Below are 22,507 nucleotides of genomic sequence, written 5' to 3'. Positions count from 1 at the left end.
GTCCACACGTGTAACACATCCATCTTGTTTAGCTCGAGAAGAGTCCAAACATGTTTTTCTTTTTTGTTTCTAGAAACACACTTGGAGAACAACCTTTGCTGGAAGGTATATGGTGGGACAAGGAGCTGCATGATAAAATAAGACTTGTGCAAATTTCTTGGAAAGGGTATAAGGTGCCATCTTCATGTGACTTAAGTGGGTGGTTGCTATAGAATATTTTTATAGATGCAAAATCAATTTTGAAAGAACCAAAGAAGCAATTGCAAAAGTTTGGATGAAACATATTTTATAGATGGGTGGACATATAGAAGGATTTGCACCCTTATGAACTTTTTTAGTTGGTTCATATGGTGAATTGTTTTCTTGAAGTCAATTAATGCTAAAAAAATAATGAATGTAGAAAGTGAGTTTTATGTTGGTGGAGGTTGTGTTAGAGGTGGGCACTGAAAATGTAGTACAAGCTGAAATTAACAATGCAACAATGTATGTGGTGACAATGAGAATTTCAAGAGAGGAACCCATCATTCTTTTGGACTCCTTGCATTGCCCATACCCTTGTGAGGCAGTCACCAGTGAGAAGGGACCTCAAAGATATCAATCTGGACCGGTTAACAAGAGTAAACACAACGGAAGCACAAAGATATGATGGAGGCAATGCATAACAGATTGTTTTATTGCTTGAAAATTGATTACATCAACCAGTAACAACCGGGTTACAACATACTGGCTCATAGGCTTGGTAGAATAGGTCACAACCGAGACCTTGAATCTTATGATCTATCTTCTACGCACAATCTAGCTACTTGATTCTCTGATTGATTACAGTCTAATGCGTAATTACAAATATATATATGTCGATCCAAAGGATCCAGTCGGCCCAAAAGGGATCAAAACTAAAGAACAAGACCTAACATGTGAAATAACAAGGTCGGCCTCTGCCAAGAGATTCCTCTAGAAAATCCAAAGGATGAAACGCAGATCGCGGGAAAAGGTTGGCAACACGCCAAGGAACATCGGAATCAACGCCCAAGGCTCCGCAAGCTTTGGAAGGAGTTCTAGTAGATCACCAAAATAGGTCTAGGCAACTGGTAACAAAGGAACAACAGGTAACAGGTTAGTGTCATGGAAACTAATAGCGATATCTTGCCGGAAAATGATCCAAAAGCGATGTGGTCTGGAAGCAAGAAAGATCAAGTCTTCAGGTAGAATCCAACTCCACAAGATCCGGTGAGCCAAAACCGGGACACACAGAAAGGAAAACTGAAACTGCAAACCAAAAAAGCAAAACAAAAAGGAAAATGTTTTTGGTTGATGCAAGATTGCAATGAACCGGGGATGCTCCTGCATCACCTTGACGTTGTTTTGAAAGACAAAGGCAAAAATTGATTAGGTGAAACTAGTTGTGGAAAATCTTAGGAATATCACAAAATACATTTATAGTCACCCTTGGGTTTTCAATTTGAGGAGAGATCATACCAAGGGAAAATAGTTTATTCAAGTGAGTGTCACTAGGTTTCTAACAACACAAGGTTCACAACAAACTTCTTTATGTTGCAAAGCATTTGTAGTTTGTTGATACCTTTGAAGTAGATGTTTGTGAGTCAAGCATGGCTAGACTCAACATGTTCAAGGAACACTAATGGAGAGAGGACCACAAAAATGAATTCTGATGGTGTCTTTATGAAGGGAGTTGCATAGGTCGTTAAGGAAACTTGAAATTGAATATTTTATTATAAAATGTTTAAAATATATACTTTAATTGTAACTTTAATTTGTTTGTAGGTGTCAAAGACTTTAGTGAGAGTTTTGCACTTGGTGGATTTGGAGCAAAACCCAATGAGATATATATATGAGGCCATAGACAAGGCTAAAGAGGTCCTCCAAATTATTATAGAGGAGATAGCGATACTTTTGATGCCATTTGGAAGATCACTGATCAGAAGTGGAACAATCAACTCCAACTCCAACAAGTTCACTCAACAATGTGTCACTGACCCAATTATTGTGCAATACAACATTCACTTTCATATAAGAGGTGGAGGTCACAACTGCATAAGAGCTTGTAGACATGAATGAGATTGGTCTCTATAGAGACTAGAATACACAGGATGAGGGTACCCCCTTGTGTACATAAGACAAGATTGTTGACTTCAAGAGGCAAGCTATGGAGGGTATGGGTACAATAGAAGCAAGAGAGATTGGATTGGATAACTTATTGTAGATGATTTTGAACATGAGGTAGAAGACTCATTGCCATTTAGTTCTAGCATGGAGCCACAATCGACTACGAGTAGACTCTCATCAAATTTTCATTAGATCGAGGAAGAGAATATTGGAGATTATTGTTATTTGTAACTTGAATATAAACCTTATCCCATCAACACATTTATAGATTCTTCTATTTGAGCAAGAGAAAACAAATCCCCATTAACACTCAGATGATTTTGGAAGGCTTCCAAGTTATTTTCAATGCCTTAAAGAGGAGCAAAGCCTTCTTCATTGCCCCTTCTTGAGAGATAGTGTTGGCATCAAAGATACCAACCAAGAAGCTAGATGAAGGTGACAATGGAACCAGATCGATCATTGTCATCACATCATCCAAGTATGCTGGAGCACCAAGTGCTGAGCGAATGCCCCATAGTCTTTTGCCCAGGATTTGGATGACCCCACAGAAGAAGCGATCATAAATAACCCCATCACAAATATGTTTGATGTGCCAGGCCGTTGCGCCTACTACTTTGATCACTGCATCCTGTGCAACTTCCTTCCATAGTTGGAATAGCATCCCGTTGATGTGTTTTTCATGCACATGCGAACATAGAATAAATTACCAAGGTATCTTATCCTCTCTTGAACAAAGTTTCCCCGAATGCTGAAGATTTCACCTAAGGATCAATCGAGGCAACTCCAAGGTTCTTGTATGTAGGGTCTCTAAGTGTGGATAAGCTCTTGTGGTATGATGTGATTATGCTGGAATCACAAGGGGACTTACGTTTGTATGCCTGAACGTTTAATTTGTTGGAACTTGAGTCCTAACTATTCATTGGGATAATAAAGAAATAACCCAAAGGTGCAAGGTTTAGAAAGTCTAATCTAAGACCTAGAATGCAAGAAGATGGATGAACGACTAGGTGGAGTCCTACTGGGCTGGGTCTCACCATCAGATTGAACAATTCGACACCAACTCAGTGCAATCTTCTAAGAGATGCCTCGAATATGTTCAAATCGTTACACTATCAGACACTTATCACCATTCAAGTTAATGCATGAACAATAGATGCATAACAATTCAAGATTAAGCTCATTCAATGCTAGTTGACCACGCAAGGCACCCTTACAATCAACAAGAGGCTAGTGGTTTGGACTAGGCGAATTCCACGTGAGTGCATTCAATAACTTCCTTCATTCAATCTAATTATCTATGATCTAAAACGAAGATTCAACAAGAGACCATGCATATTGCAAAGAAACGACACACTTCACCGTAACTTCAATGAAAATGGAGTTCATTTACAATTTAGGCAACAATTTCTTGCCTTCTCCTCCTAATCTACTCTAATTGCTATTCTATTCACTATTCTAGCTACTAACTCTTAGCTATTAACCTCTACAAATGAAGAGCCAAAGCTTTAAATAGAGAGCTCTTTACATTTCAATGGCTTAGATTGATTTACAATCAATGGCTAGGATTACAAGATGAAAACCCTAATTAGGGTTTGTTACAACAAACTCCTTTAGCCAATGAGAAAATTACATTTCATGAGTGTGGACCAATAGATGTCAAGGGTAGGTACCTCAAAGTTTGTGCCATCATTGGTGAGTCAAGTACATTGAATTTGGACATGCTGATGTGGACCTATCTGACTGGAGGAACAGTGATTGGGATGCCACCTTGTCTTGCGTTTGTGCTTGGTTAATCAAGGAACGTTGTATTTTTTGATATTCAATGTGATGATGATGAGAAGCTAACTTTGATTAACTCTTCTGAAACTATCTACTTCTTCAACGTACCCTTTCACTGACCTTGATTGATCCTCCTTCGTCTTTGATGTACTCGATGAATGATGTACCTCCTTGACTCTCATGTGCTTGATGAAGCCTCCTTGATTTTGCATTATGGTGATAGGAAGTCATGGTCAAGTCACCTTCTCTAGTAGCTCATTCCGCCTTGAAGTGTTTATAAAATCCTTCTTCTGATATCTTGTGATTTCTCCATGTGGTAGAATGAGGTCCTTGAATATGGTCAGCTCCATTGCTTGCAATTTCTTGAACACTTTAAGTTCTCCAACTTGGAAGCACTTTGAGTCCTCTTTCACGCATTTGAAGTGTCCTTGATGATGATGAAACTTGAAGAGGTCGGCCCTATCCTGGCCTAATCTTCCTCCATCTTGATTTTGTTGACCTACAAAACAAACAAAAGATGATTAAGAATACATGATATATTCATTCTAACATGATATTTCTCACCTTAAATCATCAACAAGAAGGCATTAGGATCAATTTCGCTATGGACCCTCTCCAAGGACAGGACCTATAATGAAATTCGCTCTAGACCCTTTCCAAGGACAGGGCCTATAATGAAATTCGCTCTGGATTCTCTGGAATGACAGGCCCTATAATGAAATTCACTTTGGATCCTCTCTAGGGACAGGCCCTATAATGAAATTCGCTTTGGACCCTTTGGAAGGGTCAGCAGTGAAAATTGACAAAGTTGCTCAATTCTTTATATTTTCATCATTTCTTTGCCTTGAACTTAACCTTTCAAACCTCCTTACATCATGATTATGCAACTAGCCTCCATCCTAGCTTGAAACAAGGTGAAATAGGGAGTCCCAAGGATTTTGCTCTGGACCCTTTGGAAGGGTCAGGAGAGAAATTTGTGATTTAGTCTCAATTCTATCATTTCCTTTGCTCCAAATTACTTTCAAGGCAAGTATATATCAACCTTCTCTCAACCACGTCATAGGAACAAAGATCTTTGTCTTCAAACAAGGAATAAATAGAGGTTTAAGAAATTTCGCTCTGGACCCTGTGGAAGGGTCAGGAGCAAAATTTGTCTTGTAGCCTTAAATTCATCATCTCTTTGGCTCAAATCACTTCTCAAGGCAAGTATACATCAATCTTTTTCCAACCATGCCTTAGGAACGAAGATTTAGACCCCAAACAAGGAGCAAATAAGAGTTCTAGGAAATTTCGCTCTGGACCCTTTGGAAGGGCCAGGAGCGAAATTTGCCTTTTGACACCATTCATCTTCCATTCATCATCATTATGCCTTGAACTTGACTTATCAAACCTCCTCCTATCATGATCAAGTCAATTTGCCATCAATTTAGCTTAAAACAAGATCTTTTAGTGCATTAGGCAAAATAGAGAGTCTTTCTAGGAATTTCGCTCTGGACCCTTTGGAAGGGTTAGGAGCGAAATTTGCATCTCTAGACTCTATCCACACTCAACTTGCCTAGGACCTGTCCTTTCCACCCTTATCTTATCATACCCAAGCCAACTTGCTCTCAAAGTGATGTCCATTCAATGCTTATGTTGAGGAAATAAGTCTTTAGAAGGATTTCGCTCTGGACACTTTGGAAGGGTTAGGAGCTTAGAAAGAATTTCGCTCTGGACCCTTTGGAAGGGTCAGGAGCGAAATTGATGTTTTAGGCTCAATTTTCCATCATTGACTTCATTTTCAACCTTTCCTCTTCAAAAACAAGTGTTTTGCCTTCAAAATTGCTTGGGAATGGATTAGTTCAAAGGTTTGAGCAAGGTATAATGCTTTATGAAGAAATTCGCTCTGGACCCTTTGGAAGGGTCAAGAGCAAATTTGCGCTTTATGGCTCAATTCACATCCTTTTTCACTTGGCTTTATCTTAAACTTGATTTTTTGAATCCTTTCCTTGCCATGCATGACCACCATTTAAAGCTTCTAGTGAGGAATTAGGTCATTTAGGGAATTTTGCTCTGGACCCTTTGGAAGGGTCATGAGCGAAATTTGCAATTATGCCCAAATTATTGACCTTCTCATCACTTGACTTTGTTGCACACATCAATACTCTCTCAATAACGCCCTAGGGACAAGGTTTATAATGCAAATTAGGACCAAGAAGAGAGATCCAAGGAAATTCGCTCTGGACCCTTTGGAAGGGTCAGGAGCGAAATTGGCCTAATTGCTCAAATTCTTAACGTTTAGTGACCATGACCTACTCAAATGCATGTCTAAGGGCGCCTCTAAGTTCAGTCAACCTCAATTAATGCTATGGAACCTAAGCTTGATGCAAATTCGGGAGATCCAAGGAAATTCGCTCTAGACCCTTTGGAAGGGTCAGGAGCGAATTTGAGGAATTAGCCTTAAATATCACTCGAACATTCAAACTTTAGCCTCACTCATATTGTCCTGGCTTTAGATCATGCTAACAAATCACCGTAAAGAAGCTCCTAGCTCAAAATGTTGGATCAAAAGCACATCCTGACAATTTCGCCCAGGTACCTGTTGATGTGTATTTTGTACATGACCAAACATAGAATAAAATACCCAGAGGTACCTTATCCTCTCTTGAGTAAAGCTCCCGAATGCTGAAGATATTGCAGAAGGATCAATCGGAGAAGCTTCAAGGTTCTTGTATGTAGGTTCTCTACTCGTGTATAAGCTCTTTGTGGTATGATGTGATTTTGCTGGAATCACAAGGGGACTTACACTTGATGACCTGAACGTCTAATTTGCTGGAATCACAAGTCCTATTCACTAACTGGAAGACAAACAAATGGCAAAAGATGCAGGGTTCAGGAAGTCTACTCTACTATCTAGGATGCAAGAAGATGGATGAATGACTAGGTGGAGTCCTACTGGGTTGGGTCTCACCATCAAGTTGAACATTTCAACACCAACTCAGTGCGATCTTCTAAGGGATGCTTCCAATACGTTCAAATCGTACACCATCTGACAATGATCACCATTCAAGACAATGCATGAACAATAGACATGTAACGACTTAAGATTAAGCTCATTTTATGCCAGTTGACCACGTAGGGCGCACTTACCATCAATAAGAGGCTAGTGGTATGGACTAGACAGATTCCACACAGGTGCAATCAACAATTTTCTTCACTCAATCTAATCATCTATCATCAAAAATAAAGATTCAACAAGAGACCATGCACATTGCAAAGAAACAACATATTCCACCATATCTTCAATGAAAAGAAGTCTTTACAATTAAGGCAACAATGTCTTGCCTTCTCTTCTTAATCTACTCTAATTGCTATTCTACTATTCTGGCCTCTATTACTAACTATTTACTATTAGCTATTATTGACTAACTATTCTCTGACTAACTATTAGCCTTTACAAATGAGGAGCCAGGGCTTATATAGTGCCCTCAATACAATTCAATGGCTTAGATCAATTTGAGATCAATGGCCAAGATTTTACAATGAAACCCTAATTAGGGTTTGTTACAACAAACTTAATTCTGACCAATGAAATAATTGCATTATTTGGACACATGTCTTCTCTGGAATATTCGACCAATGGAGAACCGGGGTAGGTACATCGAAGTTTGTGCCATCTCCCATGAGTCAGGTACATTGAATCTGGACACGCCAAGGTGGACCAATCCGACTGGAGGAGTGATGATTGGGATGCCACCTTGTCCGACACTTGGTTGATGTTCAATTTGATGATGTTTAGAAGCTAACTTTAATTAACTCTTCTGAACCTATTGGCTTCTTCAACGAACCCTTGCTTTAACCTCGTTTGTCTTTGATGTGCAGGATGGATGGCGTACCTTTCCTTCAAATGCTGGACTGGAAGAGGTCGTCCTTGATGATGCTGGGCTGGAGAAGGCCGTCCTTGATGATGCTGGACTGGAGAAGGTCGTCCTTGTTGATGCTAGATTGGAGAAGGTCGTCCTTGTTGATGCTAGATTGGAGAAGGTCGTCCTTGTTTTGGTCTGGTCCTGTGGAGGTCGTTATTTGATGCCTACACAAAAGTTTAAAGTTAGGGTTTGAGCATAATATCTTAGGGTTTGAGCATAATATCTTAAGGTATAGGATTCAAGACCTTTCAAGGGAATAACTAAATATTAATTTGAAAATGACAAGATAAATCCAAGAATTATAAATTTTCAAATTAATTAGATTTTACAAGACTTAAATTTTAAAAGATTGCTATGGAAATCAAAATAAATCTTGAATAAGAACTTCAAAAATTGATTCATCATATCTCTTCTTTGAAAGCTTAACTATCAACCTTGGAAAATGAAGAAAAGGAGATCAAAATTCGCTGGATAAGGACTGAATTTCTGGTCTTCCTTTGGATGAATTACGCCTCAATCAGCCTTCAAAAGAACTTCACCTTCCACTAGCCTCCAAACCTTAGCAAATTCTGAAAGTTAGCCTCCAACTTAGCAAGAAATTCGCACCTCTAATCTGCTCCTCAAATTCGCATTTGAATAATGAATGAATGATTTGCATTTTGTCCACAATACATCTCCCTTATATAGGGCGCTCACCTTGATTTCCCTCAAGGCTGACTTGACAAATAGGGAATAAAATAAAATGAAACTCCTCTCAAAGGATGGCCGACTTGTTTGTAAAGGCACAATAATGATTTTTGAGCACTCAAGCATAATTTTTAATTTTTTAAATTAATTCCAAAGCTCAAAGGTGGATTTTTTCATTTATTTCAAGGCCTAGAAATTAATTAATCAAATTATGAATGCCTTAATTTATGCGAACTTGTTTTAGTCTTCCAAATGTCTTGTAATAGGCAAATTTAGTGAAAGACTATAGGCTAGTTTAGGGAATGTTAAAGCTTGATTAAGGCTTGATGAATCTTCATTTTCCTTGGGCATTAAAATATTCAAAGTGATGGAGGCTTAAATTATTTCAAGGCTTATTTGAACCTCTCATCTAGGCTTGTTTGCTTCATGAATCAAAATCTTCACAACCTAGGTTTGTCATCACAATTTTGCAATTTGCCTTCAACTTAGCCTAAACAAGGTGAATAATATGTGTTTTCAAGAATTTCGCCCTGGACCCTTTGGAAGGGTCAGGAGCGATTTTCTCTTTTTAGGTCAAAATTCACCTTTGCTTGATCATTGACCTTCTCCAAGGCAATCTCCAGGATCCATTCATCTCAACCACTGACTAGGCTCAACAATATTTTGAAGGAAACATTGCATTTTGGGAATTTCGCTCAACAACCTAGCCAGGGACATGACCTATCCAGAATTTCGCTCTGGACCCTTTGGAAGGGTCAAGAGCGAAATTCTCTCTTGAGCTCAAAATTCACATTTTTTGAAGGTCCAAATCTCTCCAAGGCATTCTAAATAGCTTCTTTCACTGTAGTCCAGGCTTGGTTTTACTCAAATCTTGAAGGAAAAAGTGATTTTAGGGTTTTTCGCTCTGGACCCTTTGGAAGGGTCAGGAGCGATTTTCCTTGCTTAGGCTTACTCCTCCATCATTTTAACTTCAATCCACCTCACAAGGTTAGGAAATAGTCTTCTTCATTCACTCCATCCAAGTTTGATTTGTTCTTGCAAGGCAAAATAGGGGATTTTAGGATTTTCGCCCTGGACCCTTTGGAAGGGTCAGGAGCGAAAATCTTCCTTTGACCTAGAATCATCACTTTTGGAAGCCAACATCAACTCAAAGGTGGTCTCAAGGGCAATTTCTACCTTGGTCTAGTCTTGTCTTAGCATAAACTTGAAAGGAATGGGTAGGTTTTAGGATTTTCGCTCTGGACCCTTTGGAAGGGTCAGAATCATTTTATGGAATATAACATTAAAGTATAAGTGACATTTCCTTATATCTTTCTTCTTTCTTATACTTTAAGTTATATTCCATATATACTTTCAGGATGTTTGAGAGTGGTTTCGGACCTCCAGGAGTTATATTGCAAAATCTAGTTTTTGGAGGATTCTTCAATTTTCCAGACTTAGTCAAATTTCAGGATCAGGACATTCCAGACTTAGCCAAATTTCAGGATCAGGGCATTCCAGACTTAGCCAAATTTCAGGGCATTTGAAGATCAGGATGACATTCCAAACTTCATCACTCACCAACTCGACCTAACTCAAACCCTCAAGAATGATACCCACTCACAAAGCAAGACACAATTAGCAATGAGAGCAAAACCAGGCCCTAAGGAAGACTCTCAAAGAAACCCTAATTCTGGGGCATCGACTGACTCCCTTGGCTCAAGCAAAGCCTACCATCCTATTGATCCCCTGGTGACACTCAAAATGCAAAGGCTAATAGACAAACCCTAAACACCTAGAAAGCAAACCCCAAAAAGCAAAAAAAAGTAGGGGTCCCCATTTGTAATGGGGCGATGTGTGAATACGTCACAACAGTACCCTTGGAAGGACATGACCTAAAGAGGAATTTCACTTTGGACCCTTTGGAAGGGTCAGGAGCGAAATTTGCTTATTGGCTCAAATTCTCCAATTTTCTTCATCCCACTTGCTTAACTCAGAGACTTAGGTCTCAAAAGGCAAGACTCCTAACATGACACAAAGACTTCCTTAAGCTCAATCAAGACTCGACCCTCGAAGCAAGTCCCAAGCCTAACCAAGAGGAAGCTTTCAATAGAGACCCTGACCTGGACCATCCGATCCTAATGAGCCCTCCGACGACCCTTCAATGCAAAGACTAATAGCGAAGAACCTAGAAGACTAAGCCAGGGAGACTAACCCTAGAAAGAAAAAAGCAAGGGTCCCCATTTGCAATGGGACGATGTGTGAATACGTCACAACACATCCCAACCTACTATTCACATGATTCTTGTATGTATCTACACTAGACTCCAAAGTGAAATGCCATAGCAATTCTTTACGGAAAACTTGTATTGAGCCCATATTTAAGTTCTCTTCGAAGTCTGATCAAATAAAAAAAGAAGCACGAGAGAAGCCAAGACCGTTGCTATCACTCGCATCACGCACATTATTCTCATCTATCTATAGTTCAACCTCTTTACCAATGAAAAATTGACGGGCCCAAAGAGGTCAACTTGCCTCCCACCACATCCCAAGGGTGAGCACTCCGCCTACCATAGATGCTCTAAGATTTCGAGTAATTCAAGGAGAGTCACGAGCTAAATACCATACACTACCGCCCCTTAATCCATAAGTCGGCTATCATTGCATGATCTTAGATCAAAGTCTTCAAACATATGCACCACATTTGGCCCTCCCTCACAAACAATCAATGTGATTCCTGAAGTCAAGTCAACCTTCCCAAGCACCAAAATTTCTAGGACCTCCTGTGCTACCCATACTCTTTTGTAAAAATCACTTGTAATCCATCCTGTCTTTTAGGATGATTATCAACTATCTTGGCTGCACCACACAATACTCCCTCATTAGCTAATCTATCCGCCTCCTTGTTTGCCTCATGATAAATATGTAGGATAGAGAACTCCATTCTTTTTAGAACCTCCCATGCTCTAGGTATCCCTCTGAGCAATCTCCAATTCAGTGTAGACCGCTTTCTAATTGCATTTACGCATATCATTGAATCACCTTCAATGTCTACACATCTGACACCCCTCTTTTGACATTCTGCCAGCCCTCGATTTAATGCTTCCATTTTTGCTTCATTGTTAGTCGCAACCCCCAAAGAACCCAAAATGGCCCATGCCATATCACCTCTATTGTCTTTCAGAATGCATCCATATCCTACCAATCCTGGACTACCCTTTGTGGCCTCATCAAAATTCAATTTTAACCTACCACTTGTAGGGGCCAACCATTTGGTATGAGCGTGTGTAGATTTCTTGCCTCCAACACCAAACTTGATAGGAACCTTTTTCTTTGGCCATTTCTTACTCATGTCCCCATCCCAAGTAATAAATTGAGCCCCTCCTTTAATTGCTACCTTAGTATTCAAAAGCTCCACTAAACTATTCTCTATCTTCTTAATAACCACATTGACCCTATTCTCCACATCTTTGAAAATTCTGCCATTTTGTTCTCTCCAGATATGCCAAATAATCATTGAAGGAGCAGCTGTCCAAATACCACCCCACATACCCTTCCCACACAACCACAACCAACCAATGAGAAAATCAACTATGTTCCCATTCCTTGGGCCGAACCAGTTAAGGTGGTTCTGTAACCAATTCCAGTAGTGCGTGGCGAAAGGATAATTAAGAAGCAGATAATCAAGAGTTTCTTTCCCTAATTTACATAAAACACACTTGCTTGGGCCAACAATGCCGATCTTCAATTTGTCTCTTGTAAGGATGCCCTTATGCAAACCGTCCAAGTGAATGCTCTTTCTTTCGGTAGAACTTGACGTCCCTAGCACAAATCCTTTAACAAACCAGTCTCATTGCTATAAGATCTCACTACCTTCATAATCTAATAACCCATCTTGTCCAAATAATTTCTTGACCTGGCTCCACACCAAACTATTTCATCATCTCTCAAATTAGTAGAAATTCTTCATGAATAGAGCACCTTTCTGAATTTGTCTTTAATTCTTTCTTCCACTTGAACGTGACTAATGTTGACCCATTCCACCAGCCCATGCTCATTCGACTTGTGTTCCCTTTGGTTCCCTTATCTTTAATGAGAATATCTTTGATTTCCCCAAAGTCTTCATCATCCTCCAACAGTGGGAGTCCCTCCCAAGGATCTGACCAAAAGTTAGCCTTCTTCCCACTATTGACACACCAAGTTAGGTGCTCCACAATAACAAGCCTGCATTCCCACAAAAAACACCAAATGGCCAAGCCCCAATTACTGTAGGCCAACATAATTATTTAATTGGGATCATCGTTAATCAAATGCTTGCTTTGCATGATTTTGCACCATAGCTTATTTGGACATTTGAACATGTTCCATACCAACTTGGCTTAACAACTTGGCTCTGAGAGCCTTGTTTTGAAGCTATAGCTCCTTCATCCCAACATGACCACAGTCCGTGGGTTGGGTAACTTTTTCTCATAAAACAAGAGGGATCTGTTTCTCCGGATTAGCCCATTCCCATGATTTATTTTTCCATGAGCCTTCTAAAAGAGCCGTTGCCTAGTTAGATAAAGGCAGACATGACATTACAAAGATGGGAACTGCCCCACAAAAAACTTTGAGCATAGTGATTTGACCAACAAGCGTTAACCATTTGCTCTTCCATGCCTCAAATTTCTCTCTATTTTGCTCGATTAAATCTTCCCACAATTATATATGAACCACCCCATTGAGAATTGGAGCCCCCAAATGCTTGGTCAAGATTGTAATGCCCTACCCTAGGTGGAACCACTGAGAATTGTTCTGTGGAACCACTGAGAATGGTTTTATAGCAACGTACTTGTTAATTTTTTATTAAACATACTATGCTTTCTTTTCTTTTCTTTTTGTTTTCTTTCAGAGCTAGACAGAAGTTGCAGAGTGGTTTGTTTGTTTGATGTTTGAACAATGATATTGAGTAAATGAGCTATTTTTGCATTCAAGAAACAAGCTGAAAACAAACTGAAAACATGCAACCAAGTCCTTGAAATTTTCAGATTTAGATAGGGGCTAAGTTTTGCAATATTTTCTGATAATAATGATAACCCAAGACTAGAAAATGCCTTACAAAACTAATTTAGACATACCCAGAAAGTTTACTCCTGAATCTGGTAGTTGATGTGCTTGAGAACAGCAGATAAGGAGGTTTGATTAGTGGCAAGGTGGCAGCCAAGTAGCTCACCCAAAAAATATGTTTGCAGCACTTTAAAATCTGCCTCTTTCCACCAAAATATTGCCCAAAATATAAGTCTATTATGGATGCCAAAAATTCGTTAAAGTTGGTTCAACAAACCCCAACGTTTGGTAGGAATGAAGCTCCAATACCTTTGAGCTGTAGGGCCTGCAAATGGACTGGTCTTTTGTGTTGGAAACCCCTCTAGTGACTGAAAATGGTTGAAGGCTACTCCACACATGTTGAAGATGAAGTTCTGATGATAACCAACGTTGGAGAAGCAAGTTTGGGCTTCAAACAACTTCAAATTGTCAAGGAAAGAGGGTGACTAGGCAAGCACGCACCTCCTTCAGATTTCAACCAACAAAATTACCTCTAAACTGATTTCTTTTAAGCCCAAATGAAATCCCTGCAAATAGGATTCCGTTGAACACCTTGAGATGGTCTCTCACAACTACAGGTGTGTTTATTTATGGAGGATTTCATCCCCACAAGCAGCTCTAAACCCTAGGGTTCTAGACAAGCTCCTCTCAGGAGGCAAAAGTAAAAAAATATTTCACCAAGACATGTTCAAAATGAACTCCAAGTTGTTTTTAGTAGTCTCCTAAAAGGTAAGCCCTAATTAGGTTTTCCTCTAAAGCCCAACTTATAACTTTATTTACTTTTATTTTCTCCCTCTAATAGTTCACTTTGACATAATAGTCCCAAATAAGGTGGTGTCCAAATTGAGTTAAATTCATTCTTTATTGTTTCCAATGATTTTATTATAAAGGTGTTTTCATAATTTAATAAATTTATCTTTCAAGGTTACGTTTAATATCATTTGTAATATTACAAATAACCACAAATTGCAGTGATCCCATTGTTGCAAGCCTTGGGTAATCTTGAAAAAACCGCCCTAGGAACCATTCGCTGCAACAGACATCCTAATCGAAGAGATGCATGAAAATTGCAGCTCAATCACTAATTGCAAAAACCTAACCTTTCCAGCACCCACATTAGAAACCTCCACCCAACTCTTATCATAAGCTTTACTAACATCCAATTTGATCATCATGCAACACTGTTTAGACTCCATTATTGAATGGATTGCTTCATTGACCAAGATAATGCTATCCACAATCTCTCTACCGGCATTAAACTGTTTTGATTCTCTGATATAATATTGCCTAAATTTTTTTTTTGAGCTGTTGGCCAAAGCTTTCAATCACATATCATAGTGAAAACACTGCCAAGTCCAAGCATGCCATGTTGTCAAAATACAAAAGATCACAGGTCTTAACTCAGAGCCTGGGCATTGGAATATGATGGCAGCAATTCCATAAATGGAGTCAATTAAGATTAAACATTAGAATACCATGGCCAGCAATCCATAAAAGCATTTCAATTAAATTAAATTAAGAAAGTCAGCAATTACTTAAGGAATGTCCTTAAAATATTAAGGATCAAGACCAACGATTAACTATCAATATTTGCAATTCTGCCAGAAATTATGAAAGGTTGTGACCCCCCCTAAATAACAAGATATAAAGGGGAGATCATTTCTTGGTAAGAGGGCATATAAAGGAAGGATTAATGAAGGAAGCACTCAATTAATCTGGAAATAAATGATTATTCTCAGAAGACAGCAATTAAGGATGAATAGTTGTGACTCTTTCAAAGGTCAGGAATCATGAAAGGCTGTGACTCGCTCAAGAATAAGATATAAAAGGGACATCATTTCCTTTGGAGGAGATCATGAAACAAGGAATAACTAAATCATGAATGGGGAATCGAGTCAATTTGGAAATGAATTATTATTCTCAAAGGCAGCAATAAAGGGTGGTGACTCAATTCTTGTGAAAGGTGGTGACTCTTTCACCAAGAAAGTATAAAGAGTAGATCAATTGAAGAAGCATCATTGAAGTGACCATCAGTCATCAATCCCTGAAGAAATCAAGAAAACAATCAATCAATCAAATCCGCATCAATCATCAAGTCATCTTGGAATCAAGAAAACAAACAATTTAGCCATCATGCAAACATCAACTATTTAAGCATCAACCACTCAAGCATCAAATCATATAAACATCAATCATTGAATCATCAATTCATTCAAAGGATCATTCAAACATTCACTCATCAGTCCATCAAATCATCATTGTATTATCTATAAGGAACTCAAAAAATTCAGATCATCAATTGAAGAATAAATTCAGATTATAAAAACAAGTATATACAGCAGAAAATAATTTGTTGCAGCCATTAGAGAATAAACTTTTTAGTTCATCAAGAGGAACTTAGTTAGCAATAATCTAGCAAATTCCTTGAGAAATCAGTTTTGAATTTGTGGAAGTGTCTTACAAATTGGAAGAACAAAGTCCCTTCCAAGTTCACAAGAGATGAAAGGAGGGCCCCTCTTTCATGCTCATATCAAGTTGAACACGAGTTGGAAGGACAGACAGCCTTCCATGCGCTTTGGCTTGATCAAGGAGGACGGCCAGCCTCCCAGGTGGACTTGGAGACGGAAGGATGACCCACCTCCCATGCTCTCGGCAAGTCAACGATTCAGCCTTGATAATTGCTATTTGCAAGCGTTTCTAAGGAATTCATGAAGAGATTTGCTGCGAGGAATATGTTATGATATATTGATCTGAATATTAATGACGCTATGATTTGAATATTATCATGATTTCTTGATCTTTAATATTTCTAATAGCAGTTTTTAGTGATTAATATTGTTTGCAGATGTAGAAATTAAGAATGTCTCAACAAGGGACATTACAGAGCATATAGAAATAAATACATATACATCCAGGCACATAATCCATGCAACTCAATGGTCTCAATGGTAATCCACAAGAACATTAGCATTTCAGCAATACCAAAACACAAAATGAGTTCAAGCATATACAAATCCATATACATATATCCAAAATACATGATGCATACACCTCAATAGCAATGCAAGGATATCATCAAAATCTGAAGCTGATCAATAGGATGAGGCACAAACGCGTAGGGCCTTACAGATGTTTTGTCCTTGGGATGGCTTCAAGAGCTTGGGTGTATGTTCCTTTATCTCCATGCATTACATGGACAAAGTGCACAGCGCAAAATATGTTATTAGTATGGAAGCATATGTACTTAGTACCAAATATATTTTGTATTTGATTCCTTTGTAAATCTCCAAATTTTGTGTTTGATAATTTGAAATGGATATATTAATATAAAAGTTCTTGGACTTTGACTTTCACACTATATGCAAAATCCTTTATTGTTTATGGATCATTCTAATATTTGAATTTTAGCTTTGGTCACAAGTTTCTGAAATAGGAGGAGTCTGAATTAAATTTAGTGTTTGTTTGAGAAGCAAAGCATTGGTCTTTTCAACAGGCCTGATGCCTTAATCTTGTCCATAAAGTTACACAGAAAGCAAAAGTCATATTACAACATTAGCACAAAGGAAATTGTTTGTAATGTAATCCTGACAGTTGACTATACAATTGTGAGATTTATATCATTGTTAATAATTGAAGTTAAAACAGATTGGTTCTTATTTGTTGTCAGATGTTTTAGCTTTTCTGATTCTTAAACTATCTCTTTCAAGTTTTAGACATGCAATATATATAGCTCCCATTGAAAGAACATGCAGTAGATTGTTTTGATTTTTTCAAATAAAGTGTTTATTTTTTAGAGGAGAGTGACAAACTAAAAAAGCAATTGCTAAACTATTTTAGCTTAAATATCTGACAGAGTTCAAGGAGGAGTTTCAGAGGTTGGCCGTATTGCCATACAATCCCTATGCGCACCACAATGTAGGCACTCTGATGGGGTAAGATGGAAGTTTCTGTTGATTTTCATATACATAGTATTCTATACACGATTTTGTTACAAGTTATTTTAAGAATTTCAAACATTATCTGAGTTTTTGGCAGATAATCATTTGATTGGTAGGAACTTTATCTTCAATTATGTCTGGTATCTATTTCAAATTCAAATGAACCTACAGCCAGAAATCATCTTTCACAATTTTATGGCATAAATTTCTTATGCCAGAAAGAGCTGTTTTGTTGTGCATAAGAATCACCAAAACTTAAGTGGGAAGGTTGATTTATTCATCTCTTAGAAAAGAATCGGTAGCTGATATATTGGCATCATTGTCAAATTGTTGGTCGATAAATTCAAATGGGGGATTTTTCTGTAGCCAAAGAAATCAATGCTTGCCATACCTAAGATATGTATGCATGTCTGGAGTTGACCATTATTATATGGACTAGAAAGTTGATGTGTGTGAGGTGGACCTGAACATTATTATATAGACTACAAAATTGATGTATCTTTTAAGTAGATGGTTTGTCTGTTCTGAGCTAGACCTTGTTGTGCACACTTGGGTGATTGGTGTGTATATTGAAGTTTTTTTTATCTTTGAATGATTGTTTAGTGAAACAGAGAGTACATTGTAAGGAGCAGCACCTCCTGTATTGAAGCTAAATATTAAACTAGTGATAAATATTATTGAAACAGGTGAAAAACAACTACATGTAATGAGAAGAGAAACTGCAAATAATAATAGAAGTTTATTTGGAAAAATAATTACAAAAAATAGTAAAAGAAGTTGCATTTTTTTGTTTATGTAAATAGTATGAGTAAAAGAAGCTGAAATTTCTATGAAGTTGTATTACTATATGACAGTTTGCATCAGATACATGAAATCGTACATTGTCTTCACTCCTATCTTCAGTATCTTGATTGGAAATTGTACCATTAACCAAGACTTGACTATTAAAGAATGACAGTAATGCTGTAATCAATTTGTTCAAATTCTGGCACTGTTCCTGCAGTTGCTGCTTTCAAAGATAATAAAACCTGTTTTCATTCATCATCTGCGAAAAGAGTCTGGTTCCAGTATTACTCGTCAAAGGAATAAACAAAGATGTTAAAATCTGTTGCCATTCTTTATCTTAAAAAGGGTCCCAGGTTCCTGCATTATCCATAAAATAAAAATAAAAGCAGATATACCTTTGCCAGCCAAATTTTGAATGGGTTGTTTTATAAGTCAAGAGCTTCAGTGTGTTTCCAAGTAAGGGATCTGCTAGAGAATGGAATACGACAAAGAGATTGAAAACAAGTTCCATTGCCAATGTACATTAGCTGTAATTCCAAGCATCTTCATGAAGATCATTGTATCCACTTTCTGAATCATATGTTTAAAACCATGGTAGCATTACACAGAATTGGGATTGATTTGGCAAAGCAAGAGTTTGAATAGAATTCAGTTAATCGGGATTTAATCAGGAATAAGATGAGAAACTTAAATATCCTGAAATATACATAGAAATGAGGAAAAATGTTGCTTTTCTACTTTGCACTGTCAATAACAATTTTTTATCTTTGCTTTTGAAAACCAGAGTGGGTGTCTGGGGATGGCAGCCCCCCGTGGGGCCAACAGGCAGTGGCCCTCATGGGATCTTTATTGCTTTTAACCAAGCTCTATCTTTTTCGTTGGTTTTTCAATTTTTTTAATGTCTTTTTTAAATAGCTCTAGGGGACATCCCTCTAGAGTGGAGAGTCCTAGAGGATGTCCTTGCTTGTGCAAAGATGTCCTAGGGATGGTCCCTACAAGGGTTTGGATGCAGGGGATGATGGGGAGATGCTTTGTCTCTGTCCTGCCACACTTGGGACATCCCTGTTTCAGGGAATGAAACCTAGGGGATGCATCCTAGAGTTACTATTTTTTTTCAATCTTTTGTTTGGAGTGTCTGTAAATTATTGCCATGATTTATGGTCAAGTTTACTCCTGAAAACTCACCAAGCAAAATTACTTTTGGAGGCATGAGATAGAATGTCATTACCCCAGCTATAACATATTAGTCATCAAAAAATTCAAAAAATTGTCTTAAGACTTCACAATTTTCTGTAATCTAATCAAGCCAAGGCAAATAGAAAGAAAATACTGACTCTCTCATTTCAATCCAATTCAACTCCAGTGCTTATGATAATATATACCAAATGACTAGTATGGAACAGCGATGATAAGTTTAAGGGCAGCTTCGTGTAAAGATTAAGCAAGTCTAATAACCACTAAGGCAGTGGTCTATAATGTCAAAGAACATCAAAATGCAGCAACCTTATGAACACCCTGATGCTCGGAAAACTTAATCCATGAATCTGGTGACTTGCAATTAGAAGGTGGTGGTTTAATTAGTAAGCAAGTGCAATTTGTCTAAAGAAATTCTTCATAGTCAGAAATTAGTATTTACCAACAAAAATGCACTGATTAGACATCTTAACAGCAAAGGCAATATAAATAGAATTTGTTTATATTAAACAACTAACAAATGCAGCGATCAGAAAAGAAGATTAGTTTGTTTAGACATTAGGTATATTGAGATTATGATAGAAGTGAGAAACCGTAAATAATGAACAAGCAGTTATTATCTAAAAGGGTGCAATTCTAATAAGATTCTCAAGTGGTGCGATGTGTATTAATGAGACTTTGAAACAGTTAATAATATAAGAATATAGCGATTTGGCTAGAACAAAGCAAACGGATTAGGAAGAGAAACAACTGATGGGCACTATCAAAAGGTGCGATTAGCAAATAACAATTTGTAAACAAAATAAGAAAGAATTTGACCTTTCTAAAAGGTATCTTTTCATAGAAACATAAGGATATAAATTGAGATAGAGAATAGGAGTAAGGGTCTGTGTAGGATGTGAATAAGAAGAGAATAAAACAGATATACACAACAGATCGATCAGAAATGGATCAAGTAGGAATCTGAATAAAAGAATAATATGCAGCATACAGTCCCTGTGCATTAAATGAGTGTTTGGGTCTGATGCATAATGCATGAACCATGATCTTATTGATTTGCTATTTTGCCATCCATATAGGAATGGATGTAATTAACATATTATTCTTAATATATATATTTATATATTTCTATCATTACTATGTGTGTGTGTGTGTTTGCATAATTAATAATAATGAAGATTCCTTTAAAAGCTTCATTCGATCTGCTGTTCCAGTTTGGAGGGGAGACATGGTACATACGAAGGATTGCAAGCAGCGAGGCAGCCAAGCCGGGAGAGACACCCCGAGTGGGGCTGCGAGGCGAGAATGGAGGCTGTCATTCTGTGCTTCTGGGCAGGGTGGAATGGCTCGAGGCGCCTTGTATGGTCTCCCAAGTGGTGCTCCCTAATGATGATGAGTTGGTCGGATAGAACTTCAAAGGGAATTCCATATGTACATCTTGGATGTTACAATAGTAAATCTGAATTCTATTTGTCCAATATTGGTTTATATGTTTATTTATCTTGTAATACTAACCTGGTTGCAGGCCGTACATCAGGATACTGAGATAACAATTTCCATTTCCAAGCAATATATAAACCCTAATTGAAGAATTTTAGGGCAGATTAGGTTAAGTCTCAGTAGGGGACATTACATACAATTTTAGTGTTGGTATTCTAGTTAGATTGTCTTGAAAAAGGACCTTGGACTCTCTGTGGAAGCTAAGAGGTTCTTTAACTTCGCAAACTTTTTTTTTGGATGATTTGTTTCCTAAGGTCATAAATATCAGTTTTTATGCTGTCTTCTAGAGAAAAGTGCAAAAGAAATATCTAATATGTGGCAAAAGAAGGTAATGTATTTGAAAAACTAGTTTTTTTCCTCAAAAATGGTTGAAATAAGGTCCTTGTTATATTCCATTAGCAAAACAGTAGATAACGAAGCTATGGTTGTTATAGTGTTGAAGAGTTTGAAACATTTCTTGAGTCATTGAATTTGATGGCCCAAACTTAAATTCCAACATTAAGCAGATTAGATCCAATCTCTTCTTGACACACGAAGAATGGTTTTGCAACAAAGTTCAAAGGCAAAGCCAAACATCAGTCTCATTTTGTAAAAATGCACACGAATCTTTGCCCAAGGTGTTGATTGCCAAATCTGTTATAATGGTCTAACCATCTGATCGTTTCTATATGTACCTTACAGTTATATGAGTAGTTTGGGAAGCTTTAAGATGCAACATTAAGACATGCATGCTGTTTCAGCCTTGAAGGCTTCCAAGTGTTCGCAGCAGATGAAAACTAAGTTTAAGAACTATTTCATTACATAGCTAAAATAAGAAGTCAAAAGATGTCACTAATGAGTTCAATGGTCTTATTTATATCTAAACCATTGTTCTCATTCTTTTAAATCCTAGCAGATGATCAGCAGAACTCTCTCAGTGCTGGAAGCTGCCTGGACAATCATGTTCAATGCATGGCTTACACAGGCTTTATTCTTGTTTTCAATGATTGATATGGGTTTATCGAATTATGATAGTTTCCCTAACATTTATTGTAATAACCCACTTGTTCTGATATGTTCAGAGTATTCCCATTTCTTATTATGATTGTTCTTTGATCCTCCAATTGTAATTGATTTAGTGTGATATGGAGCATAGAAGACTGATATTGCATTTTTTAATTGGTCTTGAATTAATATAAGGAGTTTTAGATGTAGTTTTTCTTCACAAATTAGGGTTGATTGCCGCTGGATGTTTAGATGGATACTAACATTGAAGTCTCGCCAAGTGGACTTTGATGGACATCTGTCATTCATAGGGCCCGAGAATTTCCATTAATTTTTAGGATTTCCTTTTCTCACTTTACTGGTTTTGTCTCTCAAGTTATAATCTTGTTTGGATCCATCCAAATAAATAATGTTAAAATTTTCTCCTTTGTCACAATTCTGTCATGGCCATAGTGTCCCATAAGATTGCAACCTATTTATTGGTGGACACCATCATCTTTACTTTTCTTACTTGACCTTTTCATCTTGGAGTGTTGATTCCAAATC

At 37.7% G+C, this 22,507-nt stretch overlaps 1 protein-coding gene across 4 annotated transcripts in view; it reads left to right on the top strand.

The window, feature by feature from the left end:
• LOC131029208 (elongator complex protein 4) overlaps window positions 1-22,507 on the top strand; it is a 112,302-nt gene that overhangs the window by 63,505 nt on the left and 26,290 nt on the right. For all 4 annotated transcript variants that reach the window (XM_057959612.2, XM_057959611.2, XM_057959613.2 and 1 more), the window contains one exon: window positions 17,413-17,491. In XM_057959612.2, the coding sequence (XP_057815595.1) occupies window positions 17,413-17,491 (79 nt within the window). The remainder of the gene's footprint in view (window positions 1-17,412; window positions 17,492-22,507) is intronic.

Source organism: Cryptomeria japonica, chromosome 3, assembly GCF_030272615.1.
Source record: "Cryptomeria japonica chromosome 3, Sugi_1.0, whole genome shotgun sequence".
NCBI lineage: Eukaryota > Viridiplantae > Streptophyta > Pinopsida > Cupressales > Cupressaceae > Cryptomeria > Cryptomeria japonica.
This window is presented reverse-complemented; position numbering and strand designations above follow the sequence as displayed.